Genomic DNA, 25845 nt, shown 5'->3' on the forward strand with positions numbered 1-25845 from the left:
AAAAAGGCCACTAGACGCACTGTCTAGTGGTATAAACTCGCTTAAAAGGAAAAAAAGTTGTCATTGCATATTTTCTTAATTCCAACAGTTACACAGTTGGCTTGTATATCATCTTTTTGCCTGATTAACAAATTTGTTTCTATTGAACTTCTAGATCCTGAAAAGCAGCAGCTACTGGATTGCGCGTGGACTACTTTACCTTCACGAGGATTCTCGTCTAAGAATTATGCACCGTGATCTCAAAGCAAGCAATATATTTTTAGATGCAGAAATAACCCCAAAATATTAGATTTTGGAATTGATCAAAGCGAAGAAATAACAAGCAGGATTGTTGGAACATAGTAAGTTCTTAAAATACGTTGATATATCATATTTTCCTGTCTTTTCCAGTGAATCATTCAACATAGGCACACTTGCTATTTCTACATTGGAACCTCTTAAGACTTATTCCTTTTAAATATCCTTTTTCTAGCTAACCTTCGTGCTTGTTTGTTGTGCTATATATAGCGGTTACATGTCACCGGAGTATGCTATGCACGGACAATACTCTGTTAGATCCGATGTTTTCAGCTTTGGTGTTCTACTTTTGGAGATCATAAGTGGAAAGAATAGTACATTTTACCAATCAGATGGTGCTAAAGATGTTCTTAGCTATGTAAGTTTACGTTCACAACCACTGTATCTTTATCATGTTAGTCCTATTATAAAGGGAAAAAGTTCATCGTTACGTTTTTCCTCCGCTTACCTTTCTGTCCATAAGAGTTCCGCATTTCATCCCGTATGCCCCTCCCTCAACGGCTATCCAACTTGGCTCTGACATTTTCCAATTGCCATGGTAGAGCCACATAGATGAATAAAAGATCTAAATTTACCCCTAAACTATCAACTTGTTCTATATATACTCTGACCAATAATTTAAAGTGCGTGCCCTTGAACCATTTAAAAAGCCAGATATGCCCTAAACAATTGAAAAAGGTCCAAATATACCCCACATGGCTTTGACCGTAGCAACAAAATCAGGACAATTTTCCACGATGGAAAACCGTTAATAGGAGGTACATTTGACGAAAGATAACAATGAGACTGTGGGGGAGCAATGAGTCGAAAGGTAAATGGAGGGCATATTATAATATAAATCGCAAAATTTAAGGGCATATTTGGACCTTTTCCTTATTATATATACATGCAAAGTTTGCTAGACAAATACTTAAATGCTAATTTTTAATCATTGATTGATAAATGTTGTAGTTTTGGAAGAATTGGAGAGACAGCACGCCATTGAACATAATGGATCCAACATTTGAAGAGTCATACTCAAGAAATGAAGTGATACAGTGTATACAAATTGGATTGTTATGTGTTCAAGAAGATGTTATTGAAAGACCTATGATAGCATCTGTGGTGCTCATGCTTAATAGTTACTCTGTCACCATGTGAGTGCCTCAGCAATCTGCATTCTTCTTTCACAGTCGAACAGCGATACTACTGAAAGGGCTAGAGTCGGATCAATCTACAAGCAGGTCAATTCCATTGTCCATTAATGATGTATCCATTACAGAATTAGAGCCAAGATAGATGGATACAATGATGGAGTTTTAAGTTTACCATCTAGTGGGAACACTTATTGACACCGTGACACGGGTCAACTTAACCTGATGGTGTAAGAAATTTATATAATGTCTTGTATTTTATATGTAATATAGAGGAATAAGGTGATTGAATACTAGCTAAGAGGGTTATATTCCTAATTTCCCTTGAGATTGACGTCTTAGTTCATGATACCTTTATTAAGTATTTCTTTCAACAAACAACAAAAGGTGTTGAAGATTTAAATTCTGTTGGATGGTTTGTCAGTGGCAAATCTATCTGAATCTACATCCAAAAACATCTAGGCTACATCTATGAAAACATCTATTTAGAAGTGTTATCACAAATTAGCTCAGCAGAAGAGCCTCACTACAGAAAAAACGTTTCTTTATGGCGGTTGGTTCCTTCATTGCGCGGCGGTTCAAACTGCCGCTGTATAAAAATAGCGACGGTTTGGACCTTTTGCACGATAAGCCGTCGTAAGACCCACCCCGGCAAGTTTAGACGAACCGCTGTAAAAACAGCGGCGGTTCATTTTTATTTATCGGCGGTTTGTAACTGAGCTAAAATTTCTTAAAGCTCTGACCAAGAATCTTCTCTAACGGTTCAATTAGCATGCTTTTACCCACCATCTAACTGTACTTGTTTAGCGGCGGTTTAGGTTCATTTACGGTGGTTTAACCAGTAAAATGAAAAATACAATTGAGGCGGTTTGCATTTCTGTTGTGGCGGTGTAACCCAATTTTTTTTAAAGAATTTACCTGCTATTTATTCTAGTTGCATTTCAAGCTGACACTAAAATTGAGAAAAATAGTTGTTCTATTTTTATATATTCCAACCTGTAGCAACATAGCAATTAAAAAAAACTTTTCAAAGTTTTTTTTAAGTAGTGAAAAAAACTTTTCAAAGTATTCAACCAGCTCGCACATTCAGATAAAATATACTCCCTCCAGATCAAAAAAGAGTCCACTTAGCCATTTGCACACCCCTTAAGAAAATACTAACTCCTAGACAAAAATAGGTAATTTGACTAAACTACCCCTAATTAAATAGGCATTAAGATTTGATCAAATAACACTTAATAGGGGCAAATATGGAAAAACAAGGTTAATTCTTTCTTGATTTGCTAAGTGGACTCTTTTTTTTATTCAAGAAAAAAAGGCTAAGTGAATTCTTTTTTTATCCGGAGGGAGTAACATTCAAACTTCCAATAAATGTATTGATTTGTATTGATGGTTCCAAGAAAACAAAATTCACTACTAACAAAAAAAGCAACTGAAATCCATCACAAGCAAAACCCACGGTTCCAAAAAAAAAAAAGGTTCACTGCCAACAAAATTAGAACCAAAATCCATCACAAGCAAAATCCACGATGAACGGCATGATTAGCATGGCGGTGGGTTTCAACATTTGGATGAGGAAGATGGAATGAACGTTGGTGAAATTGGCCCATTTGAAGCCTGAAAACATAAACATATAAACAAATAAGAATAATAAACTGTTCTTATTTATAATTGAGTAGTCCATATAAAGCAGTAAGAATTTATAATATGTTTACCATATAATAGTCCATATAAACAAGAACCTTATAGTCCATATTTAAGTTTAGAAAGATCAATTGAGTAATTGACCCGGGCCCTGGTTGTTTGAAGATCACTTCAATTAGTATTTCTTCACGAAAAGCAAATATGAAATAAGAAATTTATGTTTCCTAAGATTTCAGATGGCGGTCCCAAATTCAAGCTGAAGAATGCAGCAAAAACGAAGGTTTCTTCTATAGTCAATTGTGGAAATAGCACATCATTTTGTGTCATGAAACCTATTCTATTTTGATTCTTCCCCGGGAAAAAAAAAGGGGGTTGAACAATTCTTAGTCATAATCCAAATGAGTCCTCACACGGCTAATTGATAATGACAGTTGGAAGACCTTGCATGGGAACAAAGTCTATATTTCATTAATTTAGAAAGGGAAAGCAAGCTAATATTTTGATCAAAGAGGAAATACGCGTTGTGAAAGTACTATTTTGTTTGATTAGTCGTAAAACATTGAATTTGATGTCCTTAGATTGTCAATAGTGGACTAATTTGATTGTTGACTTGGAATTTGGAAATATTTCAGACGTACCGTTAAAGTTTTATTAAGTTATATTTGCCCTTCATTATACTTTTTTAATTAAATCTACTCACCCATTTAAATTCTTTTAACCCGCCCGTCCGACCCGACCTGCTAACAAAATTAAAACCCAATCATTTTATTTTTTCGTCATCTTTTTTTTTTTTTTTTTCTTCTCTCTTTTCAATACCCACCCAAAACTTCAAAGCTTGTTTCTTCATGATGGATTTCATTCTTTTTTTCAAGTGCAAAGTATTTTCATCACAAATAACAAACAAATATGACTTAATTTGCTATCAGTATTTTGGACAAGCTTTGAAACTTTGGGTGGGTATTGAAAAGAGAAAAGATGAAAATATGAAAATAAAAATAAAAAAAAGGTTAGGTTTTAATCTTTTAGTGGGTCGGATCGGACGGGAGGGTTAAGGGTGAGTAGATTTAATTGGAACAAAAGTCATGTAGGCACCACGTAAGCTAGAAGCAGTGGGAAAATTAAGGAAGGACATGGAGATATAACATGTTTCTGCACATATCTTAAATATATAATATTAAAATAACTTAACATTCATAACGTGATTGCTGGCCTATTTTACCCAAAAATTCCTTCTATCATCTGTAACCATCTTTTGTGATATAAGTTAGCTAACTTTCAGAAAATGGAATATAAACAATTTACTATTACAAATAAAAGAACGTACCTTTGTATACCCTTAATATAAAAATCTAAAGATTAACGGATGAAAACTTCACAAAACTACACTTTACATTGACACTATTAAAAAATTAGGATTTTCCGACCTAAAAAAATGGCTATTTCCGACCTCATGAGGTTGGTTTTGGGCGAAAACCGACCTCAAAACCGACCTCAAAATTAGGTCGGAAAATAGTGGGTCGGAAATATTACCGACCTCATGAGGTCGCAAAAAACCGACTTCACGAGGTCGGTAAACATTTTTAAGCCGGGTATAAATTAGCTAAAATACCGACCTCATTAGGTCGGTAAATTATATTAATAATATAATGATATTATTTTACCGACCTCCTGAGGTTGGTAATATATATGAATATATATAATATTGTTTTAGATTTCCGTCGTCGTGAGATCGGTAATTAATAATTTTTGCGAAAATTTTGCAGAAAACCGACCTCATGAGCTCTAGGCAAGAATTAATTTTTCTGCTGCATAGTTATTCGTAAAAAAAAAAACCTCAGCTTAAATAAAGCAATATACCATCATCTTTAATGAAAGATTCTCGCCATTCAAAAGTAAAAATTATAGAAGCTAAAATAAAAAAGTTTAAGTTACATCTTCAATCAGGCCAAGCTTAAGCATAAGTCAACTACCTTTTTTTTTTTTTTTTTTTTTTTTTTGCGCGGATTGCTCTTCTTTTGGGGTGGTCTTTAATTTTTGCCCTTTAAATTGGTGATCTTTAATTTTTTCCCTTCACCTAATACCCCTAGGTTCTGGGTTCGAACCCCAGCTCAGTAAAAAAAAAAAAAAAAAAAAAAAAATCGCAAGGCAGATATTTGGATTCGCATGGCAGAATTTTGCCTTCAAAACTCTATCTTAAGGCAGAATTTTCATGCAAAACTCTACATTAAGGCAGAAATTTGAAGGCAAATAAATTCTGCCTCAAGGCAAAACTCTGTTCTGCGAATACAAACTCTACCTTGCGATTTTTTTAAAAATTTTAACTGAGCAGGGGTTCAAACCCGAAACCAAGAGATTTTTAACGAAGGGCAAAAGTTAAAAATTTCAAATTTGATGGGCAACAATTAAAGACCACCCCAAAATAAGGGCATTTGTGCGAATTGCCCTGTCAACTAAAGACATTGCCTTAGGCCCCATAATTATTAGGGCCCCATTTTTTTTTTTTTTAATTAGTGATGAATTAATTTCTCCTTAAATTTTGAGTATTTTAAATAAAATAAATAAATATTAATATTTCTTAAACGCCTATATTCCTTATAGAATAATGTTAGCAGGTCATGTAACCTCTACGGAAAGAGGTTTTTCGAAAATATAATTGATAAAAACTTATCTAAAATCAACAATGTCTCAAGAGATATTAAATTGATTAAATTGAAAGATAATTATTAAGAGAAATGGATTATAAAAAAAGTTCTCTTCAATCCCAATTTATGTGTCATAGTTCGAATTTCGAGAGTCAAATATTTTAATTTTGAATGTGAATTCGGATATAGAATCTTTATTATTATTATTATTTTTAGAATTTACATACTTAAAAATTACATAAAAGTACTTAAACCATCATAGTTAACAATTTAAAATATTAAAAAGGCATATGAAAAAATTGTGGTAAAAAGAAACTCGTTTGATTCTTGAAACCTGAACACTGCCACATAAGTTGGGATAGAGAGAGTAATAACTTTGCATCTCAAAAAAGTTAAAAACCTAATATGTGTGTGTGTGTATTATATATATATATATATATATATATATTTTTTTTTTTTTTTAAATTAAGGCCTCTTATCAATGTTTAGCTTTAGACCACAAATATTACTGAGCCGCCCGTGTCTTCATTCACAAACTCAAAAATCAATAAAGGAAGTCAAGAGCGCAACTTTGAATATGTCATTGGTTGCTTCTAGCCAGTAAAAAAATTAATGATTTTCTGTAAAAGCTATATGTACGTAGATGTTAGTAAAAATGGAGAATAAATGATGTAGACTTTGGAATTATGTCACAGCCAAGAAGTGTGTAAACACCCGGTGTGGAAATTAAAGAAAGAAGGAGTTGACGGCAACCTCAAGTCCCTCTACCCTTAGTTTACGTCCTTTTACGTTAATTAATATTTACTGTCCTTTAAAATTTTCTTCATTTAAAATAATACTCCTAATAAACTTTAGTTTGTCTTCTATTGTTAACTTGACTACATTGGGTGTAAACGCTCGGTATGAGTAAGTTTTTAACTTTTACACAATGAGTGTAGTTTAGTTATAAGTAATATAGATCGATTACCATTTCCATAAAAAAAAAATTCTAACTATTATAACTGAAATGGGTGTGCAAAATAGATGTATACCTGCAACGTAAGAAATTAAAGTCTACTTAATTTACTTCAGTGTTATCAGTAAATAGTTAAGAATATTCTATCCAGGTTATGTGCAAGGTGGATGGATGAAACCAAAGGGGAAGTATACTATCCAAAGTGGTTATCAATGGAGGAGAGGAGTGTGGAATAAGGGCAGTACTCCTAAGCACAGTTTCATCTGTTGGCTGGCAATGCAGGGAAGATTGCTCACTAGAACTAGACTGGTTAAAATGGGAATGTGCCAAGATGACTCATGTGTGATATGTGATACTGGGCCTGAGACAGTTGAGCATGTGCTGTTTGATTGTGCATTCTCTAAGCAATGTCTTCAGGAATTGCTTGGATGGATACAAATGAGGTTATATGGAGGAGACTGGCAAGAAAGGCACCTGGGAAAGTGAGTAGGGGATTCATATGGGAAGTACTAGCTGCTCTTATCTATCATATCTGGAGAGCAAGGAATGAAGCCTTATGGAGCAATGAAGTACCCATGCCGCAGAAAATCATAGAGCGCATAAAGCAGGAAAGCAAGTACAAAATTTTTGACATCATACACAGGAAGAAACACTGTAGAGATAAAGGGTGGATTGAGAGATTATACCAATAGGCAACTTAATGTAAATGATAAGTAGTTAGGGTGGTCGAGAGTAGTTACTGAATTATGCATTTTTTTTTTTTTGAATGATTGTAGCTGTAAGCAGGGTTCTGGAAAATGAATAAAAGTTAGTTTGTTCGACCAAAGAAAAAAAAATATTTAAGAATAAAAAGACCATCGAGATATGTGGAGTATGCATCGATTTCTTCATTTTAATTAAAAATATCAGGTTGAGTCTTGAGAAAGAAACTTTTTTGATAAAAAGTGCTTCTCCCTAAATGAACCATACATGTCACTAGTTTGAATTAGTCAGGTTATTAAATTCCGAACCCCAGATTTTAACCAGAAAAAGGTAATAGTATTTTGCATTTTTCTTTCATTCCATTTATTTTCTAGTATATATGATAAAAGTCAGTAAGGTGTGAGTTGTGAAGAGGTGGGCCATTGTTTTGGAAAATTAAAGGTGGAAAAAAGTACAAGGGAAAGTTCCAAGTTAATCGTCATCGTCTCACTCCAGTCATCGTCAATACTTACTCACGGACGTAGCTTTTACCATATGGATTCAATAAAATTCAGTAATCTTGATCTAAATTCTGTATATGTATTAAGATATCAATTAAATATATATAAAAAATAATAATGCAGAATCTAATAACTATCACTTGAGGTCACAGAATGGAGAATTCACAAAGTTTAAATCTCTATGACAATACTAGCCTATTTGTGCAAGCTTTTCGGAGGCTAAAAGTGCTTATTTTAGAAAGTTTAGGAGTTTGATCAAGCTTTTATGAAAAATTTAAATGCTTTTGCATAGCAGCAAAAGTTTTTCTTTAGAAGTTTCAAGAGTTGAAAAAAAAAAAAAAAAAAAAAAAACTTATCTACCGAAGCACTTCTGGAACCTTGACAAAAAAACAAATTATTGTTCTAATATTGTAGAAGTTCTTTCTGAAGTGAGTAGCGCAATACAAACTGCTACCCTCCAACAGTATTTTTTTAAAAATAAATTACTTTTTAAAAGAAGCAAATTTTGAAAATTTGATCAAACAAGCTGTGTGCCATTACTTCTCAACAATTCAAATCTTGACTGGAAACAACCAAGTCTTCTTAGTCTTTCTTCACACATGACTCTGTTAAATAACAGAAAAAAATCAGAGGATGTCACATAATTCAAAAAACTAAACAAAGATTTAACATACCATGATGTTAAACTACTTCAATATTTTGTTATGTTGTATAATTTTCTTTTTCAGTCTGATTTATGGCCAAAATATATCTTATCGCCCTGTACATGTCTGTAAAGGCTCTTCTTATAATGCCAATAGCACTTACAGCTCTAATCTCAAAGCCCTTTTATCATCTTTGTTCTCTAATTCTTCGAGGCCTAACGGATTTTACAACTCCACAGAAGGTAAAGTTGGGTCCGAGATAACGTATGGCCTGTTTTTATGCAGGGGAGACGTTTCCCCTGACGTTTGTCAAAATTGCGTGTCAACGGCCGCTAAAGAAATAACCTTGGAACATTATTGTCCAAACGAAAAAATTGTTGTCCTTTGGTTCCACGAATGCCTGGTACGTTACTCAGATGAAAATTTATTTGGTGGAGAGACCAAATATCTTTGGTCTAGTAGACAGAGTGTTAGTGATCCACAAAGGTTCATGTCACTCCTTGGAAATGTGATCGCTGAATTAGCAACTATGGCCGGAAATGAAATTGATCGTTCGGGGAAAAAGTTTGCTACTAAAGAAGCCAATTTTTCATCACTCGAGAGAGTTTATTTGCTTGCACAATGCGTACCTGATCTCTCGAATTCTTCTTGTGAAACTTGTGTAAGAGGTGCTATCAATTTTTTACCGACTGATGGCCAGAGTGGCGCTAGAATTTTGCTTCCGAGTTGTACCATTAGGTATGAGACCTACCCTTTTTACAACGTTACTGCATTTGCGTCGCCACCTGCAACAACAGTTCACGGTTCTCCTCCTCCTCCCCCGCCTACAAACAATGATAAAGGTAATTTCTTCACACAAGTTTTCTAATGGAGTGGTTAAATCACTTGATTGAATTCAATTAGCTCTTTGTGTCACTATAATTATCTCATTCAGCATAAAATGAGAAGTTCAAAGTTAAAAGAGTATTGGATATAGAAATGTGACATTTCTTTTTAAACTGATTAGAAAGGAAATAACATCAGATAAATTGGGATAGAGGTAGTACATTTTATGACCGTAGAAACACAATATTTTTCTGCCAAAAAAATTCTTTGCCAAAAAATACCCAAATTAGCAAGATCCATACATTTGGAGTCCACCTTATTCCTTCTATTCTGTAAATTTCTCAAATGGTCACTCGTGAAATGATGCAGTAAAGTCACTTATCTTGTTTTTGTACCAATAAAGTTACTCAACTAAAAATGTCTCCTATAAAGCAACTCCAATAGGAAAAGTCACTTTTTGGTACTGGAAATCTGACATGGAAATGGCCCCACGAATTCTAAAATTTCTCGGGGTCATAATTATTAACTTTCTGAACAAGTCTGGGGTTCATATGACCCCGCAAACTTAATTATAAATATAGTTTTATGATGATAGGAAGTTTTGAAGGTCGAGGATTAGGATAGTAGGTTAGTAAGTAGTTGATTTTTGTAGCAATGTGTGAGAGAGAGGTGGGGGATAGCTTTTCCATCTCCTTTTCTCCTTTCCTTAGTAGTATTATTTTGGTATCGTGTAGATCTTTAACCTTTTGTGTGTAGTACGATGTGTTGCTATATTTGTTTGGTATCTTGATATATTGATGTCTTATTTCTCTTGCAATCCTGCATTGACTTCGTTTCTTTTGAGCCAAGGGTCTATCGGAAACAACCTCTTTACACTATAAAGGTTGAGGTAAGGTCTGCATACATCTTACCTTCCCTAGACCCCACTTGTGGGATTACACTGGGTATGTTATTGTTGTATAGTTTTATGATGATAATGACCTTTAGATGACCATCCCTGAAATTAACCCTGATCATTGTGTTCATTCTATATATCTGGTGTTTCCAGGGGAGGATTTACCCTTAGCCGAGGGGTGTCATGTGACCTTTGCTTCGTTGAAAATTTTCAATAGATATGTATATAAAATTGAAAGGCAGAAACAAAATAACAGATATATAGAATAAAATGACACTGCTTGACATAAAGAGCATTGTAGCTCAGTTGGTCAGGCGCCTATGTTTTGTACTCGAGCTCTTGAGTTCGAAACTAGGCAGCTTCATTTTGGTGTCTTAAAAATTAAAATTAAAATGGATGCACCTCGTTTACGGGAGTAGAGGTTTGAACTCCCAACCTCTTAGAAATTTAAAAAAACTGTATACCAAACAATCCAAAGTAACTGTCGCAAACTTTGCGATAATTAAATTATTTTAACACATGTTGCTCCTTCCCTAGTTGTTGTGCTATTTTTTTCTTTTTTCTTTTCCTTTCATTTTTTTTTCTCGCCAACGAAATTGATTATAAATAATTGTGGAATGAATGATGAGGTTTTTAGTGATAGTGTCACAACCCAATTTAGTTAAGTCACGCGGGCACCTACCTTTCCCACCTCGGTAGGCGAACCCTTATCCCAACAATTGCAAGTCATAAATAAACAAATAAACAAGCGGAAGAGATAAAAATCACGTAAGTCTGACGATAATCATATAGAAATGTGCGGAAGTAAGGAAATACATCAAAGCCATCCAGAGTCTGGTCTAACTAGATACTACAAGTCTGAAAGTAACAAAATACATCAAGAGTCTGGATATGTCTCGGAATATGAAATAAGACATAGTTAAAGGAAGAATCTCCAAGGCGGCGGACGTCCCCGTGCTCACCCTGTAAGACTCTGAGCAGCAGCTCTCGCACCATAATCAGCCACGAGAAGCAGAGGTCGATCCTACCTGGAACTCTCTATTCATAAAGAATGTAGCAAGTGCAGGTCAGTACAAACAAAAGTACTGGTAGGTATCATAGGCCGCTAAGTTTATCTAACACATATCAAGACAACAAAGAAAGATAAACAGCTAAATCAACAAAGTATAAGTCAAACACGAGGCAAAATCCAAGTACACATCATCACCTATGTTTAGCATCTAAACCCAATTGTGCCAAGTCTCAAATACTCAATCAGAATCCGTATATCACAAGTACATCACAAGAATATCACAACAGAAGCCATAGTGCAATGCAATGCAATGATGTATGAAATGTGTATGCAATGCAATGTTGTGTACACATGTACTCCGATGATGGAACATCACATCTCAGTAGCACAACCCATGGGGAACTCACGGTTCCGGCAACAACCTCGGATACCGCTACCTCACGATTCCGACAACAATCTCGGCAATCGCTACGCACAACCTCGATTCCGGGACAACCATCATATCGGTCCTCACGCCACTCTCATCCAACTGAGCCCAGCTCATCACAATGTTTCCTCAAGTATCATTAATGTATCAACAGTATATCATGAAGGATGAGAATGCGTGCAATGTATGAGTTCAATATCAATAATCATATCAATATCAAAAGTACCACGCATGGGCACACCAATAATATCATGAAAAGGCTACACAATAAGCCATAATAGAACACTATCCTCATATCAAACATCAACAGGTAAGATACTACAATATCACGATCAAGATATATCAATAGTCTCCAATATCTACTATCTCCACGTGGCATCAGCCAACAATAATAGAAGGAGATAAGTCACAACACAACGGGGTGATTAACCCCAATCACACAAAAGGGCCCAACCTAAGACAATATCTAACCCAACTTCATACCCGAAGGTTTACATGCTTTCTCCGAGAATATCGTCTAAATATATGCTTCGCTAAACGAAGTCTCAACATAGGGTAAACCGTAACCTACCTGGAAGGCCGAACAGCAATATCACCAACAATCAAACCTTAGTCTTCCCTTTCCTTTGAGCATCGAGATAAAGAAAGTTTAAACAAATCTGAATCATGAAATTAGAATCAAGATGAACCTAAATCAAACCTTACTTCTATTCAAGACTCAAATCCCCAAACTATGGAATGGGTTTTATGAACTAGAAGGGTGAAATTAGGAATATAAAGGTTCTAACATGAAATTAAAGCTCTAGGTGATTAATTCCCATCATTATCAAGCTAGAATAACCAAGAATTACTCCAAATTCAGATTATACAGAAAACCCCCAATTTGGGTATAAACCCTAACCTTAAATTCACCAAGTAAGCCTTGGAAATGGAAGATTCAAGTTACAATAGCTAATACCCATCAATATCATGCTAACCCATGATAAATCCACCAAATAAACAAGGTTTTATCATCATAAGATCATTAGAGAAGAAACCCACAAAACCCTCTTTTTGCTCTTACCATTTAAGAGAAATCTAGGCATGCAGAAAACCCTCTCTTCTCTCTCTTCCTAAAATACCCGACTAAAACCCTAACACCTATTTTTCATGGCCACGGCGGCCGGCGGCCAGCCTCCACCAGTGGCTGGTCTGCCCTCAACCATCCCAAACAACAATACCCCAAAACTAAATTATATCACAGCCTTACAACCACCAAAAGAAGTGGAAAATCTAGACCTTAAATCTATTACGTATTTGCATGGAGAACCTACTATTGCATGGACAAAGAAAGAATTTGAGGAACTATCACGGCGCCAAAATTTGAAATATGCTGTTATTGCGAAATTCTCGTATGGCCGGCCAGATTTACAAGAGTTGAAGAAGATTTTGCCAATTCAATTGGAGATCAAAGGGCGTTGTGACATTGGCTTTTTAGAAGAGAGACACATCTTATTACGACTATCTTTCTTTGGAGGATTATGCTGCACTTACATCAAGTGCTTTTGAATTACAGTTTAGAGGAAGGATCTATCCGCTAAGATGTTTAATATGGGATCCTTGGTTTAACCCGGAGGAAGAAACCACGATTGCAGTTGCGTGGATCTCATTCCCTGGTTTACCCACAAATTTATTTGACAAAGAATCATTGTTCTCTATGGCCCAAGCAGTGGGCACTCCATTGGTGATTGATAAAGCTACAAAAAATCAGACTAGACCAAGTTGTGCGCGTGTGAAGGTGGAAGTTGATTTACTGAAAGAATTGCCAAAAAGAATTCACATCAGTTGTATTGATGAGGAGACAGGAGAAGTAAAGGCAAAATGGCAAAAAATACAATATGATTACTTGCCTAAATATTGCACTCAATGTAAATTACAAGGCCATGATTTACAAGATTCTTTGGGTTGTTCACCCTGAATATAGGCCCAAGAAAGAAGAACCAAAACTGGAGGGAGGTGGAGCACCTGGAAAACCAAAACAGAAACAAGTCAATGAAAGTATTAAAGATCAACCGACTAGTAAATCAATTGCAACAACCAGTGAGACTACCAAGTCTCAGCCTGCTAAACCAGTAGAAACGAAAGGGAAAGGAGCAAACAATTATGGGAGATACAATGGGAATAACACAAAAATGGAGTGGAATGCAGTGACAAATAAGAAGAAGAAGCAAAATAACATGGAGGAGGGACAAAGGGGTAAGCTTGCAAAGGATAATGATGAGGAAAATAGGCAGCAAAGAAAGGAAAATGGGCAAGAGAAGAACAATGTGAACTCGTTTCAAGCACTTACCAATGAGGAGGAAGAGAACTCTGTGGAGATAGTTGCAGAACAACGAAAGAAGAAGGCTGAAACATCCGAAACATCCAAACCATGGGTGGAATCATCTTTTGGCACATCAAAGGATGGGGAGAAAATGATCCAGACTGTAGTGGAGAGCAGCCCAAAGGGGAAAACTGGAAACAAAGAAATTCAAGAAGAGTGCAGCATGTCAAATGAACCAGTTAGCAACAAGGATAAGCAGTTAATGCAAAGCAAGACTAACACAGACAAGCAGGCAGAGATACCAAACCAAGATGAAAGTAAAAGAAAAGAAATCAACAATACTCAAAAGTACGCGGAAAAAGAAAATCACAATGAAGAGGGGCCAAGCAAGACAGTAGAGGAGGAGGTGAATAAATCAGGGGCGACTGAGAAGGAACAGGAGAATGTAAAGGTAATGCAAGATGTAGATTTAAACAAAGTGCCTGATAAACCACCTGATGAAAGCTTGAACAGAACTACTGAAGATGAAGGAGAGGGGACTTATAAAGAATCGCTTGAGGATTCTCAATCATCATCAGTAGGTAATGAAGGAACGACCATGGATCAACAAGATGCAATAATTCCTCCAGAAACACAATCAGTGGAAATTATAGAGGAAAACATGACTGAGCACACTACCAACAACAAAGATGATACTTTGAACAAAGAGGAAGACATGCAGAGGAAAAATTCTCAGTTGGTAGCAAAAAATTTTGAAAAAAGAGGGCAACAACAAGCAGAAGATGGTGAAGAGAAGGAAATTGACATCGGTGATGATGATGAGATGGATGAGCAGAACATAGCACAAAGCATACAAAAGGCCATGGTCAAGGGAGGCATTTCACCAAGACATTTCACAAAAAACAAAAAGGAGAACATCAAGAAGACTGTCAGAGATAAAAGTGTACCCCCATCAATTGCTGGAGGTGTGCAAACAAGGAAAACAGCTTCAAAATCTAAAGTTTCTCAATGAATAGTGCACTGATATGGAACATTAGATCTGTTAACACCCAGCAAGCTTTTGAAAGAGTAGTGATGTTAAACAGACAGAAAAAATTCAATTTTATTGCATTAATGGAGCCATTTCAGCATCGAAGACACATTGAAATGTACAAGCTATGGGTGGGGATGTCTACTGCTTGGCATAATAATAATGGAAAAATTTGGGTATTTGTGGAGGAAGAGTATCAGGTAGAGACTCAGATGGACACAGAACAACTTCTCTCTTTGAAGTTGACTCATTTAGTGGGAGGACAAGAGGTGGTGATCACCATGGTTTATGCTAGCACTGATAGAACAACTAGAGTGGCACTATGGAATGATTTATTTCATATTTCTTGTACCATAGATTCACCTTGGCTAGTTGGGGGTGACTTTAATGTTATAGTAGATGAAATTGAGAAATATGGAGGTTTGGAGGTGCCTTTTGTAGAAGTAGAGGATTTCAACCAATGCATTAATCTCTGCCAGCTTACGGATTTGGGCTTCAAGGGTAGCATGTATACTTGGTGGAATGGCAGGTCAGATGAACATTGCATTTTCAAGAGATTGGATAGGTGTCTGGCCAATCAGAAGCTTCAGGATCTCTATCCCAACATTGAAGTGGAGCATCTTATTAAGCAAGGATCAGATCATTCACCTATGTTGCTTACTTGCAAAGTGGATAGTAGGGTAATTAAGAAATCATTCAGATTTCTTAATTTTTGGATTGAGCACCCTACCTTCAAGGATGTGGTGAAAGATAACTGGACAGGTTATCATGGATCTGACCCTTTTTTCATCTTTCATAGTAAACTGAAGAAGCTGAGTAAAGTATTGTCTAAATGGAGTAGAGATGCTTTTGGAGACATATTCAGACAGATAGATACTTTGGAAGAGGTGGTCAAAATTCATGAACAAGAATTTGAAGAAAACCCTACAGGAGAAAATAGAGCAAGATTACAAAAGGTTCAAGGCGAGTGATTACATTCTATGCTGTAGAAGAGCAATTTTGGAAACAGAAATCTGGGATGCAATGGTTCAAGGATGGAGATAGAAACACTAAATTTTTTCATGCCCATGTACAAGGCAAAAGGAAGAAGTTGCAGTTGAATAAAATTCAAAATCAAAATGGAGTTTGGCTTGAAAGTGAAGAAGACATTGCAATGGAAGCTATTAATTTTTTCCAGCAACAGTTCACTGCAGAACCTGAAGCTACTGATTTTGAGTTGCTAGAACATATTCCAAAGCTGATTTCAGGGGAGCAGAACAGAGTGATTCATGAATTTCCAGAAGAGGAAGAAATTAAGGAGGTTGTGTTTGGATTAAATGCTAATAGTGCAGGTGGGCCTGATGGATACACGGGGAAGTTCTTTCAAGCAGCATGGGACATCATTGCTAAGGATATCGTCACTATGGTACACTCTTTCTTTTGTGGACATGAACTCCCAAGGTATATTACGTGCACTAATCTGGTGTTATTACCTAAGAGGAAAGAGGTGATTACTTGTTCAGACCTAAGGCCAATCAGTTTGAGCAATTTCATTAGTAAAGTATTTTCCAGAATCATACATGAAAGACTTGTAAAGCTGCTTCCTCAATTGATATCCCCTCAGCAAACAGGTTTTGTGAAAGGTAAAAGTATTGTGGAAAATATCCTTCTAGTTCAAGAAATTGTACATGAGATAAGAATAAGGGGTAAGCCTGCCAACACAGTTATAAAATTGGATATGGCAAAGGCTTATGACCGGGTTTCTTGGCTATTTTTAACAAAAGTACTCAGGAAAATGGGTTTTGGGGAGATGCTTATAGATATGGTTTACAGAATCATCTCAAACAACTGGTATTCTATTCTGATAAATGGGCAAGCACAGGGTTTCTTTAAATCATCTAGAGGAGTAAAGCAAGGTGATCCTCTATCACCTACTTTATTTATCATTGCTTCAGAATGTATGACCAGAGCCTTAAATCACTTACACTACAAGGAAGGCTATGTTGGATATGGTATGCCAAAGTGGAGCCCCTATATTAATCATTTGGCATATGCAGATGATACTATCATTTTTACTTCTGCTCAACCACAAACTTTGAAGCTTGTGATGGAGACTTTGGCAAAATATGAGAAGGTTAGTGGACAGAAGATTAATAAGGAGAAGAGTGTTGTATACTTACACCAATCGATATCTCGCATGGCTAATAGTTTTTTTTTTTGGCTAATAGTGTGGTGGAAGAGACAAACATCCCTAGGAAGGACTTTCCTTTTACATATTTAGGGGTGCCAATCTACTATGAAAGAAGAAGAATAGCACATTTCAAGGAGATCACTAATAAGATACAAAACAGGCTAAGTTTATGGACTGGCAAATTACTTTCAATGGGTGGAAGAACTACACTTATTAACCATGTTTTACAGAGTATGCCAATTCATTTACTTTCAGCTTGTGACCCACCTTCGGGAGTTCTAGCTCAGATTCAGAGATTATTTGCAAAAATTTTCTGGAGTAATAGTGTTGGAAACTCTAGCAAACACTGGACATCTTGGACTACTCTTTGTCATCCCAAGGAGGAGGGTGGAATGGGCTTCAGATGCTTGCAAGATATGTCCAAGGCCCTATTTGCTAAATTATGGTGGAACTTCAGAACGAAACAGTCTCTATGGAGGACTTACATGAGCAACAAGTACTTGAAAAAGCATAATGCTATTTTAGCACAGTGGAAAGGGGGAACTTATGTTTGGAAGAAGATGCTACAGTGTAGAGATGTTATAGACCATGAAATTTGGTGGCAACTAAAGCAAGGGAATTGTCATTTTTGGTTAGACAACTGGACTGGTATAGGAGCTTTATATCAGATGGTCCCACCAAATTTTCAATGTGACTATACAGTAGTGCAGGTCAAAGAAGTACAGGAGGATGGAAGATGGAAGGAGGGGCAGATAAGGGAGTTGTTACCTGTGGAGATGGCTAATCACATCATTCAAAAGGTAAAACCACCTACAGGAGGGGATACCTTGGACAGACCATATTGGAAGCTAGATTCTAAGGGTACTTTCTCAGTTAGTTCTGCTTTCCAGGTGATGAGACAAAGAAAAGAAACTAGCAAAGTCTATGAATACATGTGGGTGAAGGGTCTTCCTATAAAAATTAGTTTTTTCATATGGAGACTATGGCACACAAATTTTCCATTAGATGACACTTTAAAGAAATGAAGCTTTCAATTTGCTTCTAAGTGTAGGCTTGTCTAGTTCCACAGGAGGAAACCATAACTCATGTGTTTCTAAATTCTAATGTAGCTCAGATTACTTGGAAATACTTTTGTGGACCTGTTGGTATCAGTATTTCAGGAATGCAGCTTACACAAGTCATAACAGCATGGTGGGAGTTAGCAGAAAACCAATACACTAAGATAATTTATCAGATTATACCAGTAGTCATAGTGTGGGAGCTTTGGAAAAGGAGAAACACTATACAACATGGAGGGAAGGTTTCTGTTAACAAGCTGAAGTACAAGATCATGCATACTGTAATTTTATTTATGAAGACAAGAAGAAGTAATTTTAAGTATGCTCCTTATAGCTGGCAAGAGTTATTGAAGTCTTTGCAGTCTTATTCCCCTAAAGTGAAGATATACCAAGTATGTTGGAGGCCACCAGATACAGGTTGGATAAAATGCAATACTGATGGGGCTTTAGAGAAATCCGGGTAGAAGTTCTTGGGGTTTTTGTCTCGAAATACAAGTGGAGATTTGGTGTTTGCTCGGTCTCGTGAGATGAGGGATGGCAACTACACAAATACCCGGGCGGAAGCGAAGCTATAATGCGAGCACTAAAGTACATGGAGAGGATGAATATTCGGCAAATGATAGTAGAAGCGATTCTATGATCATGAAAAATGTCATGGAAAGGAAGTGGCAAGTTCCTTGGCAAATCATCAATGTAATGGAGGAAATTTGGAGGATCATGGGTGAAAGAGCGTGGTGGTTAATCATATATTCGAGAGGGAATAAACTTGCGAGATTTCCTTGCAAATCTAGCTGCGGACGAGAGGTGATTATCGCTAACGACTTTCGGAAATGGAGACATGGGGAAGAAAGCTCATAAACAGTGACAAGAGTAATATACCCTACCTAAGGGTGAGGAATTGTCGAAGATGATGGAGTGGAGGGGAGATGAAAGGATCCAATGGGCAGAGATAGGAAGAAAGGGAATCAAACAACTTAGGGACCAAAATTCTCAAATTCCTTGGAAGAAGAGAATGGAGATCCCTTTTCTCACTAACATAGTTGTTTCATGTGCAGTACGGTACTAGTCATGGTGTATTTACTAAAGAAATAGAAAATACACCATGATAAGGTCAAGAAATGTGCAGAGAAAAATACAGACAACAATACCACAGAGCAACGACACACAATGACAATTGCAACTCAGAAACCCCAATTGTTCACAAGCAGGAGCAGATCGAAGAGGCGTCTAGAAATGTATACCAGACACGCAAACACAAACCACAGAGCTGCGGAGAAAGTCAGAGATCATGAATTCACCACAAGATTAGAAGCAATGAAGGCGCATCAACAAACAACACATAACATCGGACGCATTTCTAGCAATTTCAAATAAAAATCGAAGTTGCGGAGAAAGTCGAAAGTCCGAACTCACCACAAAATTGGAAACAATGAAGACACATCAACAAACAACACACCATATTAGATCGGATTCGAGCAATTTCAACCCAAATCGACACAAATACCGAAGTACAAATGGGAGAAATCGGTAGGGAGATCAAGCAACAAACCCGTGTTCAAGGAGCTTCAAAGATGGAATTTTGTGGAGGGACGAAGGCCAAATCATCACCGAAGAACGTCAAGGAACCCAGAAGAACGGGCCGCTCAGATTGACTTCAATGGCTGCACTTTCCCTTTTCACTTAGCTTAAGTCTATTTGCTTTATGTTGTTTTTCACGTTTTCAAAGACCTTTTGTTTTTGTTGAACCTTTACTTTATTAATAAAATAGCCACTAGGTGGCACAAAACCTAGTGGCCTTTAATTTAAAATAAAAAATAAAAAAGTACGTGGGAACCGAAATATGCACATAAGTCCTAAATGACCATCCGGACCTCTCGAAATCGATGAATTTTTGAAAAAGGTCCGTTTACCTAAAAGTCAACTTTGAGTCAATCATTTTTCGCTTTTAAGCCAAATTTCCCCAAAACTTACCCAAATCAACTCCGATGACCTCGGGAAGCGTGCCAACGGTCCCTGCAGTCAAATATGAGCTAAATAAAGCTCAAAAAAGGATCAACAAGGTCAGAAACGCAATAACGACCAAACGGGTCGTTACAGATAGTTTGGTGCATTATATACATATAAGAAAAATTGTTAAATATTATTTCTAATTAGGTCATTCTAAATATTTCAAAAAATAAATACTATTCGAGAAGAGTAATAGTAATACACGTGAGTTATCTTTTATTTATATTTTACAATGCTTTATTTATTTGCTCTTAATTTAAAATGTGACACTGCTTATGAAAATTTCTGTGTACGCCAGTGGGTGTTTCTCTCTATATAAAATGGCAACAACATAAAAATGGCAACCATCAATTCTAGTTATGATTTATTTGTTCGGTTTTGTGCTTTGGACCTTATATTTGTTTCCACTTTATTCAATATAAACAAACAAATCCCCAATTTAAGTTTAATGTTTGAATAAAATTTTGTTTAATTGATGTAGGAAAAGGGGGAATTGCATCTGGTGTAATCATTGCTATAGTTACTGCAATTGTTTCAATTCTAGTCTTAATATTTGGTTACTGTTGGTTAAGAAGTAGGGAATCGAGAGAACTCAATATTGTAGAAGATATGACAGGTAAAGTTCCACAACTACAACACAACTGTATACAACGATATAATATTTCAGTGAAGGATGTTCAACTGATCACCCTACGCGGGCTGTAACTGCGCCCCTGGGACTTATTTGCCTATAATGGTCAGCTACTGAAACTTTCAAGACTTTCTTTGTTGTATAGATGCAGATGAAATTTCAACTGCTGAACCCTTGCAATATCACTTGAACACTATTCGAGTACGCCACGACTAACTTCTCAACCGACAGTAGAATTGGAGAAGGAGGATTTGGTGTTGTCTACAAGGTGAAGTTAGTTTTCAGGGCACAGGGTGTGTGGTTGATATGCTAGAAGTTGTTTTGCAAGAAAACGTTTTCTACCGTAAAAATCATTTTCTAATATTTGGGCAAATGACTTCCCTCACTTATTAGCAGAAGTTATTTTTCTTACAGCTATTTAACATTTAATTATGTCTTACTTGTCCTACTAACACTTGGACGTTATTGTTAATCTTCAGGATTCAAACATTTAACTAAACTAATCTCTAAGATGCTTTTATGAATATACAATATAATATATTATTCCTGAAAAATATTTTCCACTTACCAACCAAGTACCGGATATATATTTTTATTATTTAGGAAAACATTTTTCTTGGAAAATGACGCGTTAGTATCAAACACACCCCTTATGCTCGGTCCATCTTCCATTCGTATTTTTAACTTGTATGATATCTATTTCACTCGTGGTAAACTTCCTAATGGACAAGAGATAGCTGTGAAGAGGCTATCAACAAGTTCGGGGCAAGGCATAGAAGAATTTAAGAATGAGATTGTATTGATTGCCAACATAGAAATTTAGTGAGACTAGTGGGATATTGCTTCGAAGGAGAGGAAAAGATACTTGTCTACGAATTTATCCCCAACAAAAGTCTAAACTATTTCTTATTTGGTTAGTTTCAATCTGATAACATTCATTTTATATATTCTTCTTGTTGCTATAATTGCCCATGTAGAAATAACCTTTTGAAGAAATAGAAGGTATGGCTGCGTACAATAGACATAATGTGTTCCAACCCTCCCGGATTTTCACTAGGGGAGGTCAAACCATAAAGAAGTATATATACATAGTGTCGAGACGATTCAACATATAGTAATTATACACTAAAAAAAAAGTTTTGACCTATCTACACATCATAATTTTCCAGCGAAGGGGTGCCAATTGACTCCCCTCTGACAAGGGTAGCTCAATTGTCATTGCATATTTTCTTAATTCCTACAGTTACACAGTTGCCTTATACATCATTTTTTCACCGGAATAATAGATTTGTTTCCGTTAAACTTTTAGATCCTGAAAAGCAGCAGCTACTGGATTGGTCAAGACATTACAAGATTATAGGAGGTATTGCGCGTGGACTACTTTACCTTCACGAGGATTCTCGCCTAAGAATTATTCACTGTGATCTCAAAGCAAGCAATATAATATTGGATTCCGAAATGAATGCCAAAATATCAGATTTTGGAATGGCAAGAATATTTGGAATTGACCAGAGTGCAGAAATAACAAGCAGGATTGTTGGGACTTAGTAAGTTGAAACTATATTGATATATCCTAGTTTCTTGTCTTGTGTAACCTCGTAAAGATAGATTCTATCAAGCTTGTCACCCCACCCCCCCTCCCCCCACACAACCCCTTTTCCACTTTTTTATTCCACATTGTCACCTTTACACATTTTACGTTCTAATTATGTAACAGTCTACTGATCGTTGCACCTAAGGGTGTAGGGTCAATGAAGTGGGTTGACAATTATGAGGTCTCAGGTTCAATTTTCAGCGGAGACAAAAAACACTAGGTGACTTTCTTCCCATCTATCCAAGTCTTGGTGGATAGAGTTAACCGGTATCTGTGCTAGTACGAGGTAACAGGTAGCCGTGAAATTAGTTGAGGTGCACGCAAGTTGACCCGGACATCACGATTATTAAAAAAATATATAATCTACTGGCCTTTGGGGTTGAACTTGAAAGGGGGTTCACTGTGAAGCTAGCCCTAGGCAAATCCCATATCAGAATTGGAGGGAAAAGTTAGGGGGGCATAAAAAGGCGAGTCCGGGATTCAACTATTGAGGGCGCCTTTTTGGGTTACAGCCTAGTGAGACAACCGTGAGACTTCAAAGGTTGGCCAGAGTGTACAATACCTTTGTAGTTGGTAGAGATGGAGTATTCGAAATTTATGGGTTTGGATTTCTACTCCTTTAAAGTTATTGGGTTCTAAATTAATAATTTGTACACATTTAATTGATTCTTTTGATACAAATACAAGGTTCGGACCAAAGTTACTGGGTTCGACCGAACGCGTAACCGAAGGGCTAGCTCCGCCCTTGGTAGTTGGACCTAGTGTTATGAGACAACAACTAATGAAAGCAATGATAAAGAAAATAAAGAGCACACAATTTTATGTTAGGAACCCTCAAGGAGAAGAAAACCCACGGTCACAACCAACTCTTATTATTTCTCAATGAAAGATGATTACAAAATACAGCGGAAAAGCCAAGTTTATATTGCCTGTCAAAAAACCCTAACCATAGAGTTTCTTAGGGTGTCTTCAAGCTATTTTCCAAGTAACTTGTTTCGTCCATGCATGAGGTGCCGACAGTTAGGCCCACAAACTTAACACCTAGGTCATTGCAAGTCGTAGCAGAGTTGGTTCCTCTCCTAATATAGTCGTAGGATAAACCTCAGTGAGATTGTTGAGTCCCTAATGGAGCGTGAGTGTAATAGCTCATGCACCACTACCGGTTTAACTTGAAAGGGGATTTGAGGTGAAGCTCGTCTTGCAGCGAACCCCACATCGAAATCGAAGGGAAATATTAGGAGCTATAAAAGGGTAAAGTTCAGTATTCAACAGTTGAGGTGTATTTAAGATAAAAGTCCAAGGAAATAAAACTAAGAGTGTTCGTGTCAGGTCAGAGCAGTCAATACCTTGAGAGTTGGGACTCCACCTTTACAACATGTACATTGAATTAGTAAATATAGTCACACATACGACCTCTACTTTGAATCTGAAAGCTGTGAAATATCATTTTCTTTAAATTTATCCTCTTTTTGGATCACCTTCCTGCTTGTTTGTTGTGATATATTGCGGTTACATGTCACCAGAGTATGTTACGCATGGACAATACTCATAAATCGATGTTTTTAGCTTTGGTGTTCTTCTTCTGGAGATCATAAGTGGAAAGAAGAATAGTACATTTTACCAGTCAGATGGTGATGAAGGCCTTCTTAGCTATGTAAGTTTACATTCATCAATATTATTACTGTTTTTTATCATATTAGCCCTGTTACAAAGGGAAAGGGTTCAAATTTATTCCTGAAGTGCTCAATTTGTCATACATTTGTCCTCTGCTTTCGGTCCTTGAAAGTTGAAAGCCCCACATGGTTAATTTCATCCGATATTAGCCCCTCCTCTAATGGCTATCTAGTTGGTTGTGGCATTTTGCCACGGCGGACCATGTAGATAAGCAAACGATCCAATTTTACCCCCAAACTACCAACATGCTTTATATACCCTCTGCAATAATTTGAAGCGTGCCCTTGAATAATTGAAAAAGTTCACAAATACCTCAACGTGGCTTTCATTGTATCAGCCAAATTATGCTAATTTTTCCACGATGAAAAACCATTAGTGAGAGTGGCATATTTGAGATGAAAGATTACAAAGGGCATAAATAAGTCCACGGAAAGCCCTTGGTACTTGTCTGATCAAGCGTTGAGAGTATATTTTGAGCTTTTTTCTATTCAAATTGCAACTCTTGCTAGATATCCTTACTGATGCTAGTATTTTATGCTTGATGGATAAATCTTGGAGGTTTGGAAGCATTGGAGGGACGGCACGCCATTGAACATAATGGATCCAACATTTGAAGAATCATACTCAATAAATGAAGTCATACAGTGTATACATATTGGACTGTTATGTGTTCAAGAAGATGCTAATGAAAGACCTATAATGGCATCTGTGGTGCTCATGCTTAGTAGTTAATCTGTTACCGTGGCAGCACCTCAACAAGCTGCATTCTTTTTTCATTGTCTATCAGAGATGATACCAAAAGGGCTAAAATCAGATCAATCTACAAGCAAGTCAATTCCATTGACCGTGAATAAAGTATCCATTACAGAATTGGAGCCAAGATAGATGGATACAATTATGGAGTTTAAGTTTACCATCTCGTGGGAACACCTACTGATATGGGTCAACTTAATCTGGAAATTTATATATGTCTTATATTCTGTATGTAATATAAAGGAATAATAAGGTGATAGAATGAGACTAGCTAGGAGGGTTATATTTCAAATCCCATGCGATTGGAGTCTTAGTTCATGATGCATTTATTAAGTATTTCATTCAACAAACAGTAGTAGGCGTTGAAGATTTAAATTTTGTTCGATGGTTTGCCGGTGGCAAATCTATATAAATCTACATCAATGAAAACATCTATTTAGAAGTGTTATCACTGCTTCGCTCAGCAGAAGAGCCTCGCTACAGGAAAAACGTTTATTTATATGGCGGTTGGTTCCTTCTTTGCGCAGCAGTTTGAAGCTCGCCGCTAGATAAAATTAACGACGGCTTAGACTGTCGCCTCGATAAGTCATTAAACCCTTTAGGACGGTTTAGAAGAACCGCAAGAATAACCACTGCAAATTGGCGGCGGTGCAATTTTATTTAACGGCTTTTTGTATCTGACCAAAAACTTCTCAAAGCTCTAACCAAGAATCCTCTCTAATGGCAGTTTTTTTCATTTAGCGACGCTTTTACTCCCATCTAACAGCACTTGCTTAGCAGCGATTTAGGTTCATTTACAGCGGTTTAACCGGTAAAATAGAAAATACAACACAAGCGGTTTATATTTCAATTCGCGTCAGTTTAACCCAATACTTTAAATGGATTTGCTTGCTATTTATTCTAGCTGCATTTCAAGCACTATTGAAAAAGGTAATTTGGAAAAGGGCCAA

The 25845-nt window shown here is 36.5% G+C and overlaps 1 protein-coding gene and 1 pseudogene across 1 annotated transcript; both read left to right on the forward strand.

Annotated features, from left to right (window-relative positions):
• The first annotated feature begins 297 nt into the window (after positions 1-297).
• On the forward strand, positions 298-1758 carry LOC132041997 (cysteine-rich receptor-like protein kinase 10). The gene is made up of 3 exons (XM_059432660.1): positions 298-341; positions 508-655; positions 1249-1758. Exons 2-3 carry the CDS (start codon positions 515-517, stop codon positions 1435-1437), a joined length of 330 nt encoding a protein of 109 aa, XP_059288643.1. The 5' UTR covers positions 298-341; positions 508-514; the 3' UTR covers positions 1438-1758.
• Positions 1759-8414: 6656 nt separating this feature from the next.
• Positions 8415-25092, forward strand: LOC132041996 (cysteine-rich receptor-like protein kinase 10; annotated as a pseudogene).
• The last annotated feature ends 753 nt before the right edge of the window (positions 25093-25845 follow it).

The sequence above is a fragment of the Lycium ferocissimum genome, unplaced genomic scaffold (genome assembly GCF_029784015.1).
Source record: "Lycium ferocissimum isolate CSIRO_LF1 unplaced genomic scaffold, AGI_CSIRO_Lferr_CH_V1 ctg12827, whole genome shotgun sequence".
Classification (NCBI taxonomy): Eukaryota; Viridiplantae; Streptophyta; class Magnoliopsida; order Solanales; family Solanaceae; genus Lycium; species Lycium ferocissimum.

Bases quoted from the DNA above. Each gene is read 5' to 3' on its own strand.
- LOC132041997 (XM_059432660.1), top strand. From the start codon at position 515: ATGTCACCGGAGTATGCTATGCACGGACAATACTCTGTTAGATCCGAT. The intron at 656-1,248 runs GTAAGTTTACGT...TAAATGTTGTAG, and splicing joins CTAAAGATGTTCTTAGCTAT to TTTTGGAAGAATTGGAGAGA.